Below are 17,149 nucleotides of genomic sequence, written 5' to 3' on the forward strand. Positions count from 1 at the left end.
ATAAAATCGCTGCAGCTCTGTTATCGCGATCCGAAGCCGTAACTACCGCGGGTCGTTCAATACAAATTGTGTACTGTATCGGCTTTAAGGTATGAATATCTATAGAGAGGTAGCGTCTACGATTGGTGTCGTCAGTGGAGAAGAATGCGGTGTAATGGGTAAAGAAATTTCTTTAATAAAATAAATTCTAAATCTAGTCAAATTTATTTTTCTTCACCAATATGGCTTTATATGAATTTTCACGCCATTTTACTTAGTAATGGTGGACTTTGAACACATCAATACCCAACATTATATAAAAAACTGGGTCTGCGGAGAGATTTATTACTGGTGGTAGGACCTCTTGTGAGTCCGCACGGCTAGGTACCATCACCCTGCCTATTTCTACCACGAAGCAGTTGAATGCGTTTCGGTTTGAAGGGTGGGGCAGCCGTTGTAACTATACTGAGACCTTAGAACTCTTATCTCAAGGTGGGTGGCGGCATTTACGTTGTAGATGTTTATGGGCTCTAGTAACTACTTAACATCAGGTGGTGCGTGAACTCGTCCATCCATCAAAGCAATAAAAAATACCATTGTACTGACCCGTATTTTCTACAGCATTTTAATGGAAAGAGCAATTAGAAATTGTAGCCGCTGCGGCCATTGATAATACGTTCTAAGGCTTCACTTTTTGCCTCCGAAGGAGACCTAACAGCTCAAGAGCAGCTGCTTCGCGAATGAATCTACTACCGGATCGGAATCGCGACCCGCTGAGAAGATCCGGCGAGAAACTTAGCGAGCTGATTCATGGGTTAGGTTGCACGGCGAACTCTTTGTCGAGGTGGACGAGTACGGTTACCGGGGTCCCTAAGCCTGCTCCTAGTGTTAGAGCTGAAGGCGTCTAATGCAAAGGTTATTGGATCTGATGGATCCGTAAGGACGTGTCTAGGGCGTCGACGGTGACTGGCTCCTGCGTGATCAGGATTCGGGGAGTAGTCAGCGGCGGCAACGATAAGGCGATTATCATGACGCATAGCCTTATCGAAGTACCGTTCCGACGCTGACTTCATGTATTTCTGGATAGATTCGAGGCCCAGGTCGTCGTGTAGGTCAACGTTCCTCACGAACCACGGAGCTCCGACGGCTAACCTGCAAAAGCGGGATTGTAGAGATTGGAGGGTGTCTATGTGTGTGCGGGCCGCGTGAGCGAACACCACACTCGCGTAAGTCATGACGGGCCTTATGCAAGTTTTGTAAAGTGTCACCTTGTTCCGAAGGGACATTTTACTCCGCTTACAGATCATGGGGTAGAGTCTACCGAGAATAAACGCGGCACGGTCACGGACTGATTTTATATGCGGGCAGAATGTCATCGATGCATCCAGGGTAACGCCCAGGTACTTGACCTTCCTGGCCCAGGGTATGGGTTGTCTAAAGAGAGTAATCGGGGGTGTGAGATTCCTCCTCCTAATCCGGGAGGAAATCCGTGTGGAGCTTCCCCTCTGAAATAGCACCGCAGTACTTTTCGCTGGGTTGATGTCTATGCGCCATTTTCGGAACCACTGTCCTAGGGCTAGGGCTGCGCTCTGAAGCTTCTTCGCGATTAGGGACTTGTTTCTACTGGAATAGTAAACAGTCGTGTCGTCGGCGAATAAAGCTAAATGGGTCGGCGGCGACCGGGGAATATCGTTAACGAATAAGCTAAATAGGAGGGGTGAGAGGACAGAGCCTTGCGGGACTCCAGCTGTGAGAGGTCGTGGGGAGGAGCGGGTTCCCTCGACTCGATATCGAAAAGAGCGGTTCGACAAGAAGTCCCGTATGATGAGCACGAGACTATCCGGCACGCCCATGTTGAATAGTTTGAAAATCAAACCGTTGTGCCAGACTTTGTCGAACGCTTTTGCGACGTCGAAGAAGAGAGCTCCCGTGTATAACGGTTTTGGTCGATTAAGCCCCACAAGAATGTGCTCCGTGAGGCGGTGCACCTGTTGAACGCATGAGTGATTTGTACGGAACCCGAATTATTCATCGATGAGAATGCCCTTGGATGAGACGAAGTCTCTGAGGCGTTTGTAGAGCAGACGCTCATACAGTTTGCCTAGAGACATGAGGAGGCTAATCGGGCGGTAGTTCGTCGGATGATTTTTTGGTTTACCGGGTTTATGTATGCCGATAACGTCCGCTTCTTTCCACACCGCAGGAAAGATACAGTTCGCCATAGCGGCATTGAAAATAGATGCCAACATCACGATGAGTTGGACGGGTAGAAGTTTAATAACGCGGTTGGATATACCGTCGGAACCGGGAGCCTTGCGAGGACGTAGGTCTTTGATCAAGTCTTTAACTTCCATCGGGGTGACGGGTGGTAACGCATCCGAGGGTGGCAAGGAGGCTCTGCGTTCTACCTCACTGTCTACTAATTCTACATGAACAGGGTCCACGGATTGAGTGCTGGGCGTGCACTGGGTTTGCAATGTATCGGCCAGGAGCTCTGCTTTTTCGTCATCATCAAACGCCGCGAGTCGACCTGAGGGACCTACGAGGGGGGGCATAGTTACTACCGTATCCGATTTGAGAGTACGAGCTAAGCGGTAGTAAGACCTTTGGGAGGGCGCGAGTCCTTCTAAGAAATCAGACCATCTGGCATCTCGGACTTCGGCGATGCGAGACTTTACGTCGCGTTGTAGGGCACGCATTCGAATACGATTTTCCGCGGTAGGATACCTGTCGTAGGCGCGTATCGAGGCGTTCTTAGCTCTAAGGAGTTCCCTAATATCGTCGGACAATTTGAAGCGGTGAAGGAAGTCCTCCGCTACAATTTGTTTCGATGATCTATCTAATGTCGAGGTGATGTGTGACGTTAAGATGTCTATGGCTTCAGCGGTATCCTGAGGAGACGGGGTAGAGTCCGGGTTAAACGGGAGCGATGGTGGATCAGATTCAGCCAGGCTGATGCCCAGCGTGTGCCAATCCACCACAGTCCTCGTGACGGGAACGGAATCCGGAGCGTGACCGAGTTTCATAACGACGGGACGGTGGTCTGAATCTAACTCTGAAACTACTTCGATCGAGTGTAAGCGCAGAGTTACGTTTTTTAATAACGCTATGTCAAGTATATCCGGGCGATGCGCGATATTTAGCGGGTAGTGAGTTGGGGCTAGCGGAGCGACGATATCGAAGGCGAGATCATCGATTAACACGTCAAGCCGCCTGCCATTCGGGGTTGTGGTGTGTGAGTTCCACCTGATATGCTTACAATTTAGGTCGCCCGCCAGAATGACAGAGTTCCCCATGCCGAGCAGCGCCTCGATATCACTGCTTAGAACGATCTTATCCGGTGGAAGATAAACGGACGCGATAACGATCGGCGCGTGTCCCGTCAGTGAGATTCGGCACACTGATGCTTCGATATTAGCGAGCGCGAGAGGATCGAGCGGGACGCAATGCAGGGCTCTTCTATAGTAAATGACGGTACCACCACCATGAGCAGAGAGCCTGTCGTTTCTGACCATGTTATAGTTCGCGATTTTAGGGTCACGGCGCGCGGGCTTAAGTAGGGTCTCCTGCACTAAAAAGATATCAATTTGATGGTCACGCAAAAAGTCAGAAACCTGATCACGTTGATTTGCGAGACCGTAAGCGTTAAAAAATCCTATCGTTACGGATAGGGGCTTTATTCTACTTATATACGCCATTGATTACCGGCGGAGTGAGGGGAGGACGTACGTATTTAATGACGCGTATACGTCGGCGTATTCTTGCACAACGGCGATAAAGTGTTGTGCAGTGGAGAGAGCGCGAATGGCGTCGCCCAAAACGTTAACGCGCTCAAAGTTGATCGACTGAAAGAAGTCGATCGCTAAAGCGAGATTGTCGGACGCGGTCGGAGGGCAAGTCGCGGGAGAGGGACGAGTTGCGGGGGCGGAACGAATCGCGGAGGAGGGAGTTGTAACCGTGTTCGTGTACGGCAGCGGTTTCGCCCAAGCCGAGACACACCGGCGCCGGAACGAACGCTGGCTTAGCCTGCGACGCCGGAAGCTCGGAGGCGGTTTTGGCGGGCGACGCGGCGATTTATTTTCGGGGCTCGGGGGCATCCGCGGTAATTTGCGGGGTGACCCTGTGTTTGACACAGGACGCAGCTAGGCGGTTCCGTCGCGGTTTTTTGATCGCGAGTGCATAGGGCCGTGGCGTGATCGCCTAATACTGCTCCTCTGTCTGGACGACAATAATAAAAAATAGAAAGTGTGAACTATGAATTTGGCACTAAGCGTGGTCTGTCTTCTAAATTTGGTCATAGTTAACCTAACAGTGTACTTAATGGCGCCGATACATCTAGTAAGGTCCGAGAATGCGTATACCAACAAGATAGTCCTGATTGTATTGAAATGGTGTCTACTATGAATGGACTATATATTTTCACTTTAGCTTATCAAATATATACATCTGATTTGTTTGTTATCTTTGACATAATTTTGCGGCAAACATTGGATAGGATCTTCTGAAATGTGAAGGCTTCAATGATCTGTCTCCCTCTCTTTCTAGGCTTATTATGTTCAGCTAAGAACAAAACCATATCCTAAATAATTTCCCTCATTAATCTCAAAATGAAAACTACAAGTAGGTAAACTTGCATAATTAATATCGGTAATTATTGCATAATTAGGCAGGTAGGAATATTGCTATTGAAATACATAGGTACTTAATAAATGTTCAAGAAATACTACCACGATGAACAGGAGGGATAACATCGTGGAATACAAATCAAACACGCAAAAATTATAATTTGCGAATTTATTGCGTTTCTGAGGAATTGGGCAAGCGTTGTACTGTAAAACTGAGACTTATGAGTTTTTACTCATTTGAAGTCGTCGTGGCCTAAAGGATAAGACATCCGGTACATTCGTATCTAGCGATGTAACCGGTGTTCGAATCCCGCAGGCAGGTACCAATTTTTCTAACAAAATACTTACTCAACAATTTGTTTATGATTGACTGCCACGGTGAATGAATAACATTGTGTAATAGAAATCAAACCCGCAAAATTATAATTTGCGTAATTACTGGTGGTAGGACCTCTTGTCAGCCCGCACGGGTAGGTACCACCACCTTCCCTACTTCTGCCGTGAAACAGTAATGCATTTCGGATCGAAGGGTGGGGCAGCCGTTGTACTTTAAAAACGGAGACATTAAAACTTATATCTCAAGGTATCAAGGTGTGTAGCGGCATTTACGTTGTAGATGTCTATGGGCTCCGGTAACCACTTAACACTAGGCAGACCGTGAACTCGTCCACCGATCTAAGCAATAAAAAAAGTGGTCTCAAGGTTGGACGGGGCATTTACGTTGTTGATGTCTATGGGCTCCCGATACCTCTTAACACCAGGTGGGCCGTAAACTTTAATCAATGTTCATTTAGCATTAAACACATCTATCTATCTATCTATCTATATAAAAATGAATTGCTGTTCGATAGTCTCGCTAAAACTCGAGAACGGCTAGGCTGGACCGATTTGGCTAATTTCGATCTTGAATTATTTGTGGAAGTCCAGAGAAGGTTCAAAAGGTAGATAAATATGAAAATGCTCGGAATTAAATAAAAATAACTATTTTGTTTTTCCTTTGATGTGTCCCCCTTCGGACGGATTCCTTTTGTTTGTTTTATGTTTATTTTATACAAAAGTTTAGGTCCTTTATTTATCGATTGAGGCACTACGAAGTCTGCCGGGTCAGCTAGTCGGCTATGAAAATTAACAAACAGACATCAATAAAAGAACAATGTCAAAAAGATCAGTAATACTAACGTAAGCCTTATATCGCGGAGCTCGGACGTAATGTTTAAGCTACAAAAGCAACTGTTGACCTTCGCGTTTCATAAAATCATTGCTTTCCAAGAAAACGTATCTAAAATGAGGTTTTTTTTGTTTCGTTAAAAAAAAACCGTGTGTTTTTTAACTCATTCCAGTAAAGATGCCCAATGAAGATAGTCCATGTGAATTAATTCGCGTAGCCGAGGCGGCTGTCATGTGAAATGTCAGGTGACCTCTTGAATCGTGAACGCGAGAACCCGTCTCCATTATTTTTGTAGTTAAGAATGCAGTTTTTAATCTCTTTAAAACATTATATTTTGAACGATTTACAACAGAAAGGGCAATTTTAAACATTAATTTGAAAATAAAAAAATTGTTTTACATATTTTTGGAACGAAGTTCGTTATGGAACGATGTGGAGGGGTACTCTAACCGGGAAAAAACGTCCGTAACGTAAGATTTTTATTCATAATGCACACAGTGTACGACTTAACTTTGTAACAACGTACAAAAATTAACATATTTTTTTATCATTCATTGACCACGATCTCAGAGCGTTCGTTTGCGCAATACACTAACTCTTGTGCAAACAACCGTGAATGAAGTGTACCACAATAAGTTAGCACGTTACCGAATGACCGTGGGTTGTTGCGAAACCTCCAGTTTTATTTTCTTTATAGCTCGAATAGAACTTTAAATTAATATTTTTATAATAAAGAACTTCGTTCCTATCCGGTGTCCCACGACACTACGCATCTTTTTTTGTCCAACTTTCGTAAAATTGTAAGGTTTCGGAAACGTCGGAAATAATATGATGATAATAAAACACTAAAATAACTAATAAATAATAATAAAGGGTTAGGGGAGGCCTATGTCCAGCAGTGGACGTCTGTAGACTGATAAGAAGAATAAACAATCGTGAGAACAAATCAGACAATTCGTTTTAATAATGTCTACGGATCGCGACAGCTGAAGAATTTTTTTATTTTCTTTGCTTAGACGGGTGGACGACCTCATAGCCGACCTGGTGTTAAGTGGTTACTGGAGCCCATAGACATCTACAACGTAAATGTGCCTTGAAATATAAGTTATAAGGTCTCAGTAAGTTCTCTAATGCTGATATCTTTTGCTTGTCACTTGTAGCATATAGAAAAGCTGTTTTGGAGTGTTTATAAGGTGATTTGGCCCGATAAGTACATATTGTAGTTTTATAGTGTAAGTTAATGTATAAAATGATATGTGCGTATTGTGTTGTTTTTGTTTTTTTGTAATTTAAATTTCTAAATTTCTCTTCTTGTTCACTGTCTACTTATATGTGATTTTGATTGTGGAAACATATTTGGTTATTGTTTTAGCTATATTTTTTTTAAATATTGTATGTTTGTATTGTACTGTTTGTTTCCCAAATAAATAAATAAATAAATAAATATAGTTACAACGGCTGCCCCGCCCTTCAAATCCAAACGCATTACTGCTTCACGGCAGAAATAGGCGGGGTGGCGGTACCTACCCGCGCGGGCGGGACAACACGACTTATTACCAGTAAAATCTATTTAATACCTTAATTTTATAATTCACATTTATGCGTAATTAATATCAGAAGTGCATCTGAAACGTTCTCTTACGGACACTTTCTCTGTCGTATTTTTTTTTTTCTGAACGTACAGCCGTACCTAAATAGAATCTTGAATTTCCAAAAATCGTTTGTTAATGTTCAATGAACAAACCGATCCACATGAGTTACTTCTGGGTTGTTTATCGGTAGGGGCTGTTAAAGCTTCTTCGTAAAGTAGATACGAAATGCTCACGAGTGGTCACTTATCAACAATTACTTTAAGATTGTGTCGCTAATAACGGTTATACTAAAATACTAATTAAAAGTAAAAGGCGAGCTATTCGAGAAAAATAACTTCATTTAATAACAATTCCGCTGCTCAAGTGAACAGTTTGAGACATCTGAACTCTGCGTCGCTGTTATAAGAAAGATCTCATGTTTCACGTATTTCCACGTACCGCAGGCCACGTGTCAGCTCACATAACCAGAAGCCATGGGAGACAAGACGCGTTACATTCACGAAATTATATGCATTTTAAACTACAATTTAGTTGTTTTGAGCACTTTTCCGTTTATTCATGTGTTTTGTTTTATTAAATCTTCAAACTAAAGCTTCTTCAAGCAAATTAAAGCTAAATTCTTTATTAAATCTTCGTCAAGCGTGACGTGTATATTTTGTAGAAAAACGTTTCAAATAAAATCATGAACTTCTCACTTTGATACTCTCAAAGAAGTCTTGTGAGTCCCCACCGGTAGCTACCACCACCCAACCTAATTCTGCCGTGAAGCAGTAATGCGTTTCGGTTTGAAGGGCGGGGCAGCCATAAACACCGAGACCTTAGAACTCATGTCCCGAAGTGGGTGGCAGCATTTCCGTTGTAGATGTCTATGGGCTCCGGTAACCACCTAACACTAGGTCGTGAGTTCGTCCACCCATCTAATCATAAAAAAATATATATTTATCAATTAATAATTTAATTATAATTAAAAGTGGATATTATTATTCGCAGCACCGAAAACGTGTTAATTCATTTCGAACAGCTTTTAACGAAAACGCTGAGTTCAAATCGACTTCGACAGTTAAGCAATAAGTAGCATGCTAAACATAATTATTCTAATCTACAATTGTATCTTGGAGCTCGTTCAAATACACTAAAGTCACAGCTATAGTATAATAATCCACCAATCGCTCGAGTTTTGATAAACACAAATTTTAGATTTCACAAGTAAAGTTGATACTGGTGGTAGAACCTTTTGTGAGTCCGCGCGGGTAGGTACCACCACCCTGCCCTATTTCTGCCGTGAAGCAGTAATGCGTTTCGGTTTGAAGGGTGAGGGCAGCCGTTGTAACTATATATGAGACCTTAGAACTTATATCTCAGGGTGGGTGGCGCATTTACATTGTGAATGTCTATGGGCTCCAGTAACCACTTAACACCAGGTGGACTGTGAGCTCATGCACCCATCTAAGAAATAAAAAAATATATAAATATACTATAAAAAGTATTATGATTGTCACGTTTTCACGTTCAAACCATTGAACCGATTTTGAGAAAATTAAAAGATACCCGGTATTTTGAAAACAAAATAGTTTGGTATTTGGTATATAGATGATTAATATTCGGTACAGTAATATGATTAAACGCTCAGCGAACGAGGCAATCAGAACATTTCGTGTTGGTTGTTTTATCCACTTGTCGGTGGTAATTCGACTGACACAACAAAGATACCTTTCACCTGTTAACCCGGTACAACTTGTATCTAGATCTGAGTATCAAACACGATTGCGTTACTCAATTAACACGATTTCGTTCCTGAATATTTTGAATTAATATTAATCGAAGATACGAAACGGAATATAAGGGATTTGTAACAGGGCTTTAAGTCAAAATTTACGTGTTATTTAAACAATTTTTTTGCGGATTATTTGAAGACTGCACTACATTTAATTAAGTAGTTCGGAATTTCGAATAAATCTTACAGAGCGGTAGTGATTCCGCTTTATATGTTTTTCGTCGAAAATGAGCTTTACAAATTATCGAAAGAAACTAACTAGTGGTAACTTACTGGTGGTAGGACCTCTTGTGATTACTGGTGGTAGGACCTCTTGTGAGTCCGCGCGGATAGGTACCACCGCCCTGCTTATTTCTGCCGTGAAGCAGTAATGCGTTTCGGTTTGAAGGGTGGGGTAGCCGTTGTAACTATAATGAGACTTTAGAACTTGTATCTCAAGGTGGGTGGCGCGTCTACGTTGTAGATGTCTATGGGCTCCAGTAACCACTTAACATCAGGTGGGCTGTGAGCTCGTCCACCCATCTAAGCAATAAAAAAAAAAAAAAAAAAAATAGTAGGGTGGAATATTTTTTTTATTTTAGAGACTAGTCAACGAGTTTGCAGCCCTTCTGGTTTTGGGTGGTTCTTAGAACTCACAGAGACCAATAATTGAATGTAGCCACACATTTTTTTTATTGCTTAGATGGGTGGATCAGCTCTACGATCAGTACTAAATAGTTACTGGAGCCAATAGAGATCAACAAAGTAAATGCTACCCCCCATCTAGAGACATGAGCTGTAGCTCTCAGTTTTAGAGTACAACGACTGTCCAGGCTTCAAGCTGTAACGCATTCCTGGTTCACGGCAGAAACAGGTAAGAACCTACTCTGGCTATAAAGAGACAATTTCTCCAGATTATGGTCACGGGGCGACCTAATGGAGGTTAAGGCTGTGCCGCACGCTACCGTTACTCTAGTGCACTGACACCATGAGGAAAGGTCTGTCGGCGGTGACCGCGGTCTGTAATCGAAGTCATCGTCGTCTCCTGGACTTAATCTGGAAGAGCAATTCGGTTGGTGGTGCATCGTCCCGATTCGGCAGGCTGGTTCTGACCCAGCAGGGTATTCCGGAACACTAGCGGCAGGCTATACTGCAGGGCCATACCGCAGAGACCGGTGTCGCACGAGTCTGGTTGTAGTGTTAACCGCGGTAACCTCTCTACTCTGCTTGGGTTCTAACTCAAGGCGGAGATCGAACATGAGTGAGGAGAGAGTGCAAGAGGAATCATTTCGTGGACAGGGTCCTATTAGGGCCTATTGGGCCAGCGGTTAGAGCAATTGGGCCCCTGCCCAAAAAAAAAACTACTAGTCGGGCTATCTAGTCAATGAAATCCAGGAAAATCTAGACAGTAGTAGTAAGGCAGGTTATAGTATATATTATATATATATGACAAACATTATAATTAAGTTAATAAAATTTCTCGTTAATTCAATATACTCGTAATATGACTATTACTCACCATTATTTGACGTGAAGATCATATTGTCTCTCTGGGAGCTCCCTGAAAATAAATTTAAAAAGTTATTAATTTACATTCGAATTATGAAAATTTGCATTTTCTGCATCAAATTCATCGGAAAAATTAACCTCTATATCATCAATAATGAAATCGAGACATTTTTATCTATCAAAGGGAGCAGCACATTTTCGTTGTGGAATCTATGGGGCTCCAATGACACCTATCTTTAGTCGCAAAAAAGTATCGTAGTTACAAATATAACGCAAAATGCGTGCTCAGTCGCAGACTCTCGTGAGGAAAGAAGTACCTTACTGTCACAAATGTAACCTAAAATTTTCATACGTTTCATAATTAAAAATATATCAATCATTATTTATGTACTATGTCTCTGGCAAATAAATCATTTGAATCGAATTGAGTTGAATAAAAAATTAGACTGGAATAAATAACGAATTAAGGATTATACGCAAAATGCTAAATAAAATTTTCAAGTTATATATCTATTTATATAGTTTCGATACGCATAAAGCACACGCGAACTCCTTTATAATAGAAGAAAACAATGAAAGAGAAAAAGAGAGAGAAAGTAACATCAAGGGGGCATAACGCTTTTTCTTTACGTGATTATTTCTGTCAGTCGACTTCGGATATCTATACTCGTAAAATCTTAGTGTTTACCTCTTGTTAAAATTTCAAGTAATTTGCTTGAAAAGTGATACTCTGGTATAGACATATTATTTTTTATCGAATTTCATACACGTTTGACTTAAAACTTCTTATTCGTTAAGTACTTTACGAACCAATAGTTTTTCTAGTTAGTATTGCAACTTTAACTACCGCTCACTGTCACTCACTGTTTTTAAAATTGTATTAACACTGAAAACAAATTGATTTTATCTCAATCCGGAAAAATCCGTACCGCCATTATCGAACAACATTAAAAATTTAATCGAAAATCGATATTTCAAATAATTACTGCATTAATTCAAAAACACTTCGGGTCAACACTTAACTGTGATTTTTAAATTATTTTTTTTGTTTTTTATTCTATACTATGTATAATGAATGATATATAAAATATTTGTGGGGCCGCGTCAGAGGACGATTGTCGCCAGCCGTTTAATTATGCCGGCTGTTCCGATTCATTAGTGAACCCGGACTGCAGGGTCGAATTAAGGTATTAACACATATTTTAACCGTATAATATTATAAAATTGGTAATGCCCAAATTAGCACTTCTTACTGGTGGCAGGACCTCTTGTGTAGCGAAGAGTAGGTACGACCACCTTGCCTATTTCTGCCGTGAAGCAGTAATGCGTTTCGGTTTGAAGGGTGGTGCAGCCGTTGTAACTATACTGAGACCTTAGAACTTATATCTCAAGATGGGTGGCGCATTTACGTTATAGATGTCTATGGGCTCCAGTAACCACTTAAAACCAGGCTCGTCCACCCATCTAAGCAATAAAAAAATTCTGCCGCAAAAAAATCATCTACCCCCAGCACAGTCGTGACTTCGACATTATGTATCAAGGAAAAGTAGAATACTTACATAGAATTAATTCATTTTCTGAATTCAAAGGCTATTCTTATTTATTGAAGCCAACATAGTTTTTGTTACTATCTATAGTAAAGACACAAATGCGTTGTTTATTTAAATAGCTGTATTAAACTACCGAATTATGTTGGACTCCGCCGCCTTCTAATACTACTACGACTCTAATACTAATATGACTACGCCTTAAGAAAGACGGGCGGGACTGCGTGAATCGCACTCCACAGAAAAACTATTGACTTAACCCCAACTTTAAGATTAAGTTTGGGCATACTGACAATAAAAAAGCGAGATCAAACGGCAAAAGTAGTTTTAAATATGCCTAAGACTAATACTGGTTAGTATTTCAGGACGACCCTTTTGATAGATCTTCATCGGAGTAGATTTCATCTATTTTATCTAGAACCACTGCGTTTATCTACAGTGCGCTTCTGGAGATATTTTTTGCCACGTATTATACCATCCGGCTTTGGAATGACGTCCTCTACGGTGTTTCCCGAACGTTATGGCATGTCCTTCTTCAAACGAGGCTCATGGGGAGTATTAAGCGGTAGGCAGCGGCTTAGCTCTGCCCCTTGAATTGCTGACTGCAGATACGCGGTATGATCGTATATCTACAAGGTCAGTAAAGAAAATATCAGAATTCACGAGTCCGTCCCCTGTACGTCTGGACAGGTCAGGGTTGCTGATGCTCGTCTTTTGACCCTCGATTCCATCCACTACGAAACAGCCAATAAAAACATACACATGTCTCATTCGCACAGGGCACGGCGTCGCTTGACATTTAACCCTGTACGTCATTGTCAGTTCCCTCCTTTTCTTGCCTCCTAAATTACTAATAAGACCGTCCTACTCACACAGGTTATGACATATCGGTCGACATATGACCCGAGCCACGTTTCTCTGTCCTTTTTCGACTTGGGTTTTGTTGGCGTTCTGTCCTTGTCGGGCGTGTCGCGACCCCTGGCCACTTGAATAGATTAGGTGTTTTCGTACGCGTGATGCGAGTTCAATATTCATTAATAGTTGGTTCGTTGGCACTTCACAGTTTACATGCAGCTATTTACAGCATTCCAGTAAAATCGTATAGCTTAAATACACCTTACTCTTTTAGATTCATACAGCCATAATAATTTAGGACGACCTTGAAAATTTTAAAGTACTCACGTGAACTTTTATCGCACTATTTAAATGTATGTTGTTAACATGCCCCCTCCTCTTGAGTTCGTATGAAAACTATATTCTTAAAAATATTTGAATCGATTCGAATTTGTACTGTAAATTAAATCGATTACTAGTGGCGATGTAACTTTCGTGTCCGATATGAAAGACGCGGGAACCAAATTCAGTTGTCAATCTTAGATCCCAGAATCAATAAACATAGAGAGTAAATTTGCCCCACTCCTGATTAAGGGGCTGTTACGATAGGTACCTAAGATATCGAAAAGGAGTGAGATGATGACAGTCACTGCGACAGCGAGGACACGCCGGAGCACCTCTCGAACACAGTATCGTAGCGCGTTCTCTCCATCGCTCATTTTATTTTTATGGATGAGGGATTACTGGTGGCCCATACGTCTTTCCAGTTTCACCAGAACAGGTGGGCAAGCAAAGGCTCAGCCAGGAGGGGAAGAATTTGCTAACAGCTGCCCGAGCACCTCCAAAACAGACCTAGCAACTCAAGAGCAGCTGCTTCGCGAATGAATCTACTATCAGATTGGAATCGCGGCCCATTGAGAAGATCCGACGAGAAACTCAGCGGGCTGATGAATAGGTTAAGTTGTACGTCGAACTCTCTGCCGAGTTCGACGACTAGGGTTACCGGGGTCCCTAAGCCTATTCCTAGCGTTACAATTGAAGGCGTCTAATGCAATCCCATTGTTCATACAGACCTTATCTGCCGCTACCGAATGTCGAACGTGAAATGCTCGACTCTTACTATAAGTGCGTCATCTCGCAGAAGAAAAGTATGGTACGCCAAAGCTCTACTGTTTCCGTGACTACCGCTTTATATCGTCCAAGTACCGGCAATTTTCAAAAGTCACTTGCCAGTAGTGTCCCTTGTGATATTAAGCTCACTGATAAGCTTAACCAGAGTGTGCCGTATCTATTTGCCATTGACATATATATCTTGTCGGTGAACTTAGAATGAAAAAATAATTCTTCACCAACTAAATTTTTAATATAAATCTAGTGCCTTATCAAAACTGACATTAGTTCTTGCAACTCAAAGATCAACTCTGACTCTTTCTCATAGACACAGCCCGCTGAATTTCTCGCCCGATTTTCTCAATGAGTCGCGATTCCGATCCGATGGTAGATTTTTTTTTATTGCTTTGATGGGTGGACGAGCACACAGCCCACCTGGTGTTAAGTGGTTACTGGAGCCCATAGACATCTACAACGTAAATGCGCCACCCATCTTGAGATATAAGTTCTAAGGTATAAGGTATAGTTACAACGGCTACCCCACCCTTCAAACCGAAACGCATTACTGCTTCACGGCAGAAATAGGAGGGTCGGTAGTACCTACCAGTGCAGACTCACAAGTGGTCCTACTACTAGTAATAAATCTCTACTCAGACCCAGTTTTTTATATATTGTTTGTTGGACATTGATGTGTTCAAACTGCACCATTGCTAAGTAAAATGCCGTGACACTTCACATAAGGCCATGTTGGTGAAGAAAAACAAATTTGGCTAGATTTTGAATTTATTGTATTAATGAAGTTCTTCACCCATTACACCGCATTCTTCTCCACTGACGACACCATTCGTAGACGCTACCTCTCTATAGATATTCATACCACCACCAGTAAATTAGTAGATTCAGCGAAGTAATGGTCTTGCTAGGGTCAGTATTACCAATTCATTCAGGTTGAGCGCGTGGGGTTACCTACCGCTTTGTGAGTCGTTGGAAAAGCCCTTTAAACTAAAAATGATTGGGTAGGGAAAAAATCAGAAGATCATGTTTGAATGTTATTTATACTGATTTTTTAATCCCTCCAAGCGTTCGATTGCTGGTGACCACAAGTCTTCTTAATGTAAGTCTTGAAGTTACAACCAAGGTCAATAAATACCGTAGGCACTCACTAAGCGTAGTAGCCAACATTTTTCTTCAGAAACTACACGTTCACTATATTGTCGTCGGTTGTCCTGACCGAATATAGAAATGAGGCCGTCCCAGTTAGTGCGATAGGGCTGAGAAAGCAAATACCTTATCTCATTAATAATTATATTATCACTGAAAGTTAAGCGAGCCGTTAGTTAAACGACGCATTGTTTTACAAACAAAAATTACATCGTGACTCATATTTCACAGCTCAATCAACATTCACCATTTAGCCCACTGAGTTTCTCGCCGGACCTTCTCAGTGGGCCGCGTTTTTGATCCAATGGTAGATTCTGCGAAGCACTGCTCTTGCTAGGGCCAGTGTTGGTAACACTCCCGGTTTGAGCCCCGTTGACAGCCTCTCAAGGCTATCAGCCTAGCTAGATTTTTTTTTTTATCGCAACTTGAGATACCACCACAATGTACTATTTTACAGCACACGTTACAGCGTTCCTTTTTATAATTGCTCCAATAACGAACGAACTAATAAAGAGAGCATTGGAAACTATTCATAAAAATAAATTAAAATAAAATGAGAATAGTGCAACCATCAACCCTGGTAGTGAAGTGCGCGAACGACGAAGCGTATCCCCGCGTAAGTTTTTCCGCGAGCTGACCCGCACTGATCGAGAGCATTCCGAGATTTAGCGCTATGTACAACGCACGTTAGACGTGGATACGGCAATTTAATAATATTTCTCTAAAATACCAATTTTTGTTCGGAATGAAAATACTAGAGTTAAAATCGTCATTTCGGATTTTACTATTTCCACCTTCAAAACTACGCCCCTGATTCAAATATTAAAATATTTTCAAATGAAAATTTACAAAAAACTTTTCCTATGCCTCTATATTTTGCTCTATAACTGAAACCGCATTTCATAATCGCAGTTTCAGTTCACTGGCTGGAAAACGACGGAAAAAAAATTCGTAATTTCAGAAAGCTTACAATTCCTATAGAAGACAATAATACATAGTAACATGGCGGTGGCAGATTTCTTTTTATAAATTAACGTTAACTGCTTTACGTTTTTAAGCCGAACGTTTTCAAAAGCAGTGGTCTTCAAATTAATGCTAATTTTATTAATATCATAGTCCTAAGACTATTTTAAGAAAATAGGTAAACCCCGTTTTTTGTGAGATCAGTAAACTGTTACGTTAATAGAACACAATCCAAAGAACGAGACACACTTACATAAAAATTTCGAGAGCTAAATTTTCTTTTATACAACTATCATTAAATTTAACTACCGTATCCAATATATTTTTTTATTGAGAGAGAAAGAAAGCGCGCCAGCTGGCATCAGAGACAGGCGCGTGCGCGGCCCGTGTTTTTACCACGATGAATATTTATCGCTCGCCGCTGCCATTAGTACAGCCCCTCTAGCGGTAGCCCGTAAGTTGATCACAAGTACGGTCTTTCATTCGAATAGATGTACATACCACAACCAGAACCAATGCCTACGTTAAGTTAAGTAGAAGTTATAATTAAAATATTGTCTAAATTATCTTTTATTTAGAAAGAAACGGTAGTTTAAAACAAGATGAGCAGCGGCTTGGCTCTGCCCCTGGCATTGCTGAAGTCCATGGGCGACGGTAACCACTCACCATCAGGTGGGCCGTATGCTCGTCTGCCTACAAGGGCACAAAAAAAAAAAAAAAAGATGAGTAGTACTAATTACTCGAAAAGACCGTATCTTTTTATTCTCCTTCTTCTTCGGAGTCGCTCTCTTCATTGCTGAAGGTAGTGTCTAGTTTGAAATGTTGACCACTCGATGCACTATTTTTTTTTTTTATTGCCTTTGTAGGCAGACGAGCATACGGCCCACCTGATGGTAAGTGGTTACCGT

At 41.6% G+C, this 17,149-nt stretch overlaps 1 protein-coding gene across 5 annotated transcripts in view; it reads right to left on the reverse strand.

Annotated features, from left to right (window-relative positions):
* The window catches only part of LOC149502571 (uncharacterized), a 192,613-nt gene that overhangs the window by 131,087 nt on the left and 44,377 nt on the right, over positions 1 to 17,149 (reverse strand). For 4 of the 5 annotated variants that reach the window (XM_089729558.1, XM_089729557.1, XM_089729555.1 and 1 more), the window contains one exon: positions 10,637 to 10,678. In XM_089729558.1, coding sequence (XP_089585684.1) covers positions 10,637 to 10,678 — 42 coding nt within the window. Of the gene's footprint in view, positions 1 to 10,636; positions 10,679 to 11,314; positions 11,742 to 17,149 lie in introns of those variants that run through there. The other variant, XM_089729559.1, reaches the window with a different exon arrangement.

This window comes from Bombyx mandarina, chromosome 08 (genome assembly GCF_030267445.1).
Source record: "Bombyx mandarina strain Sakado chromosome 08, ASM3026744v2".
In the NCBI taxonomy this organism is placed as follows: domain Eukaryota; kingdom Metazoa; phylum Arthropoda; class Insecta; order Lepidoptera; family Bombycidae; genus Bombyx; species Bombyx mandarina.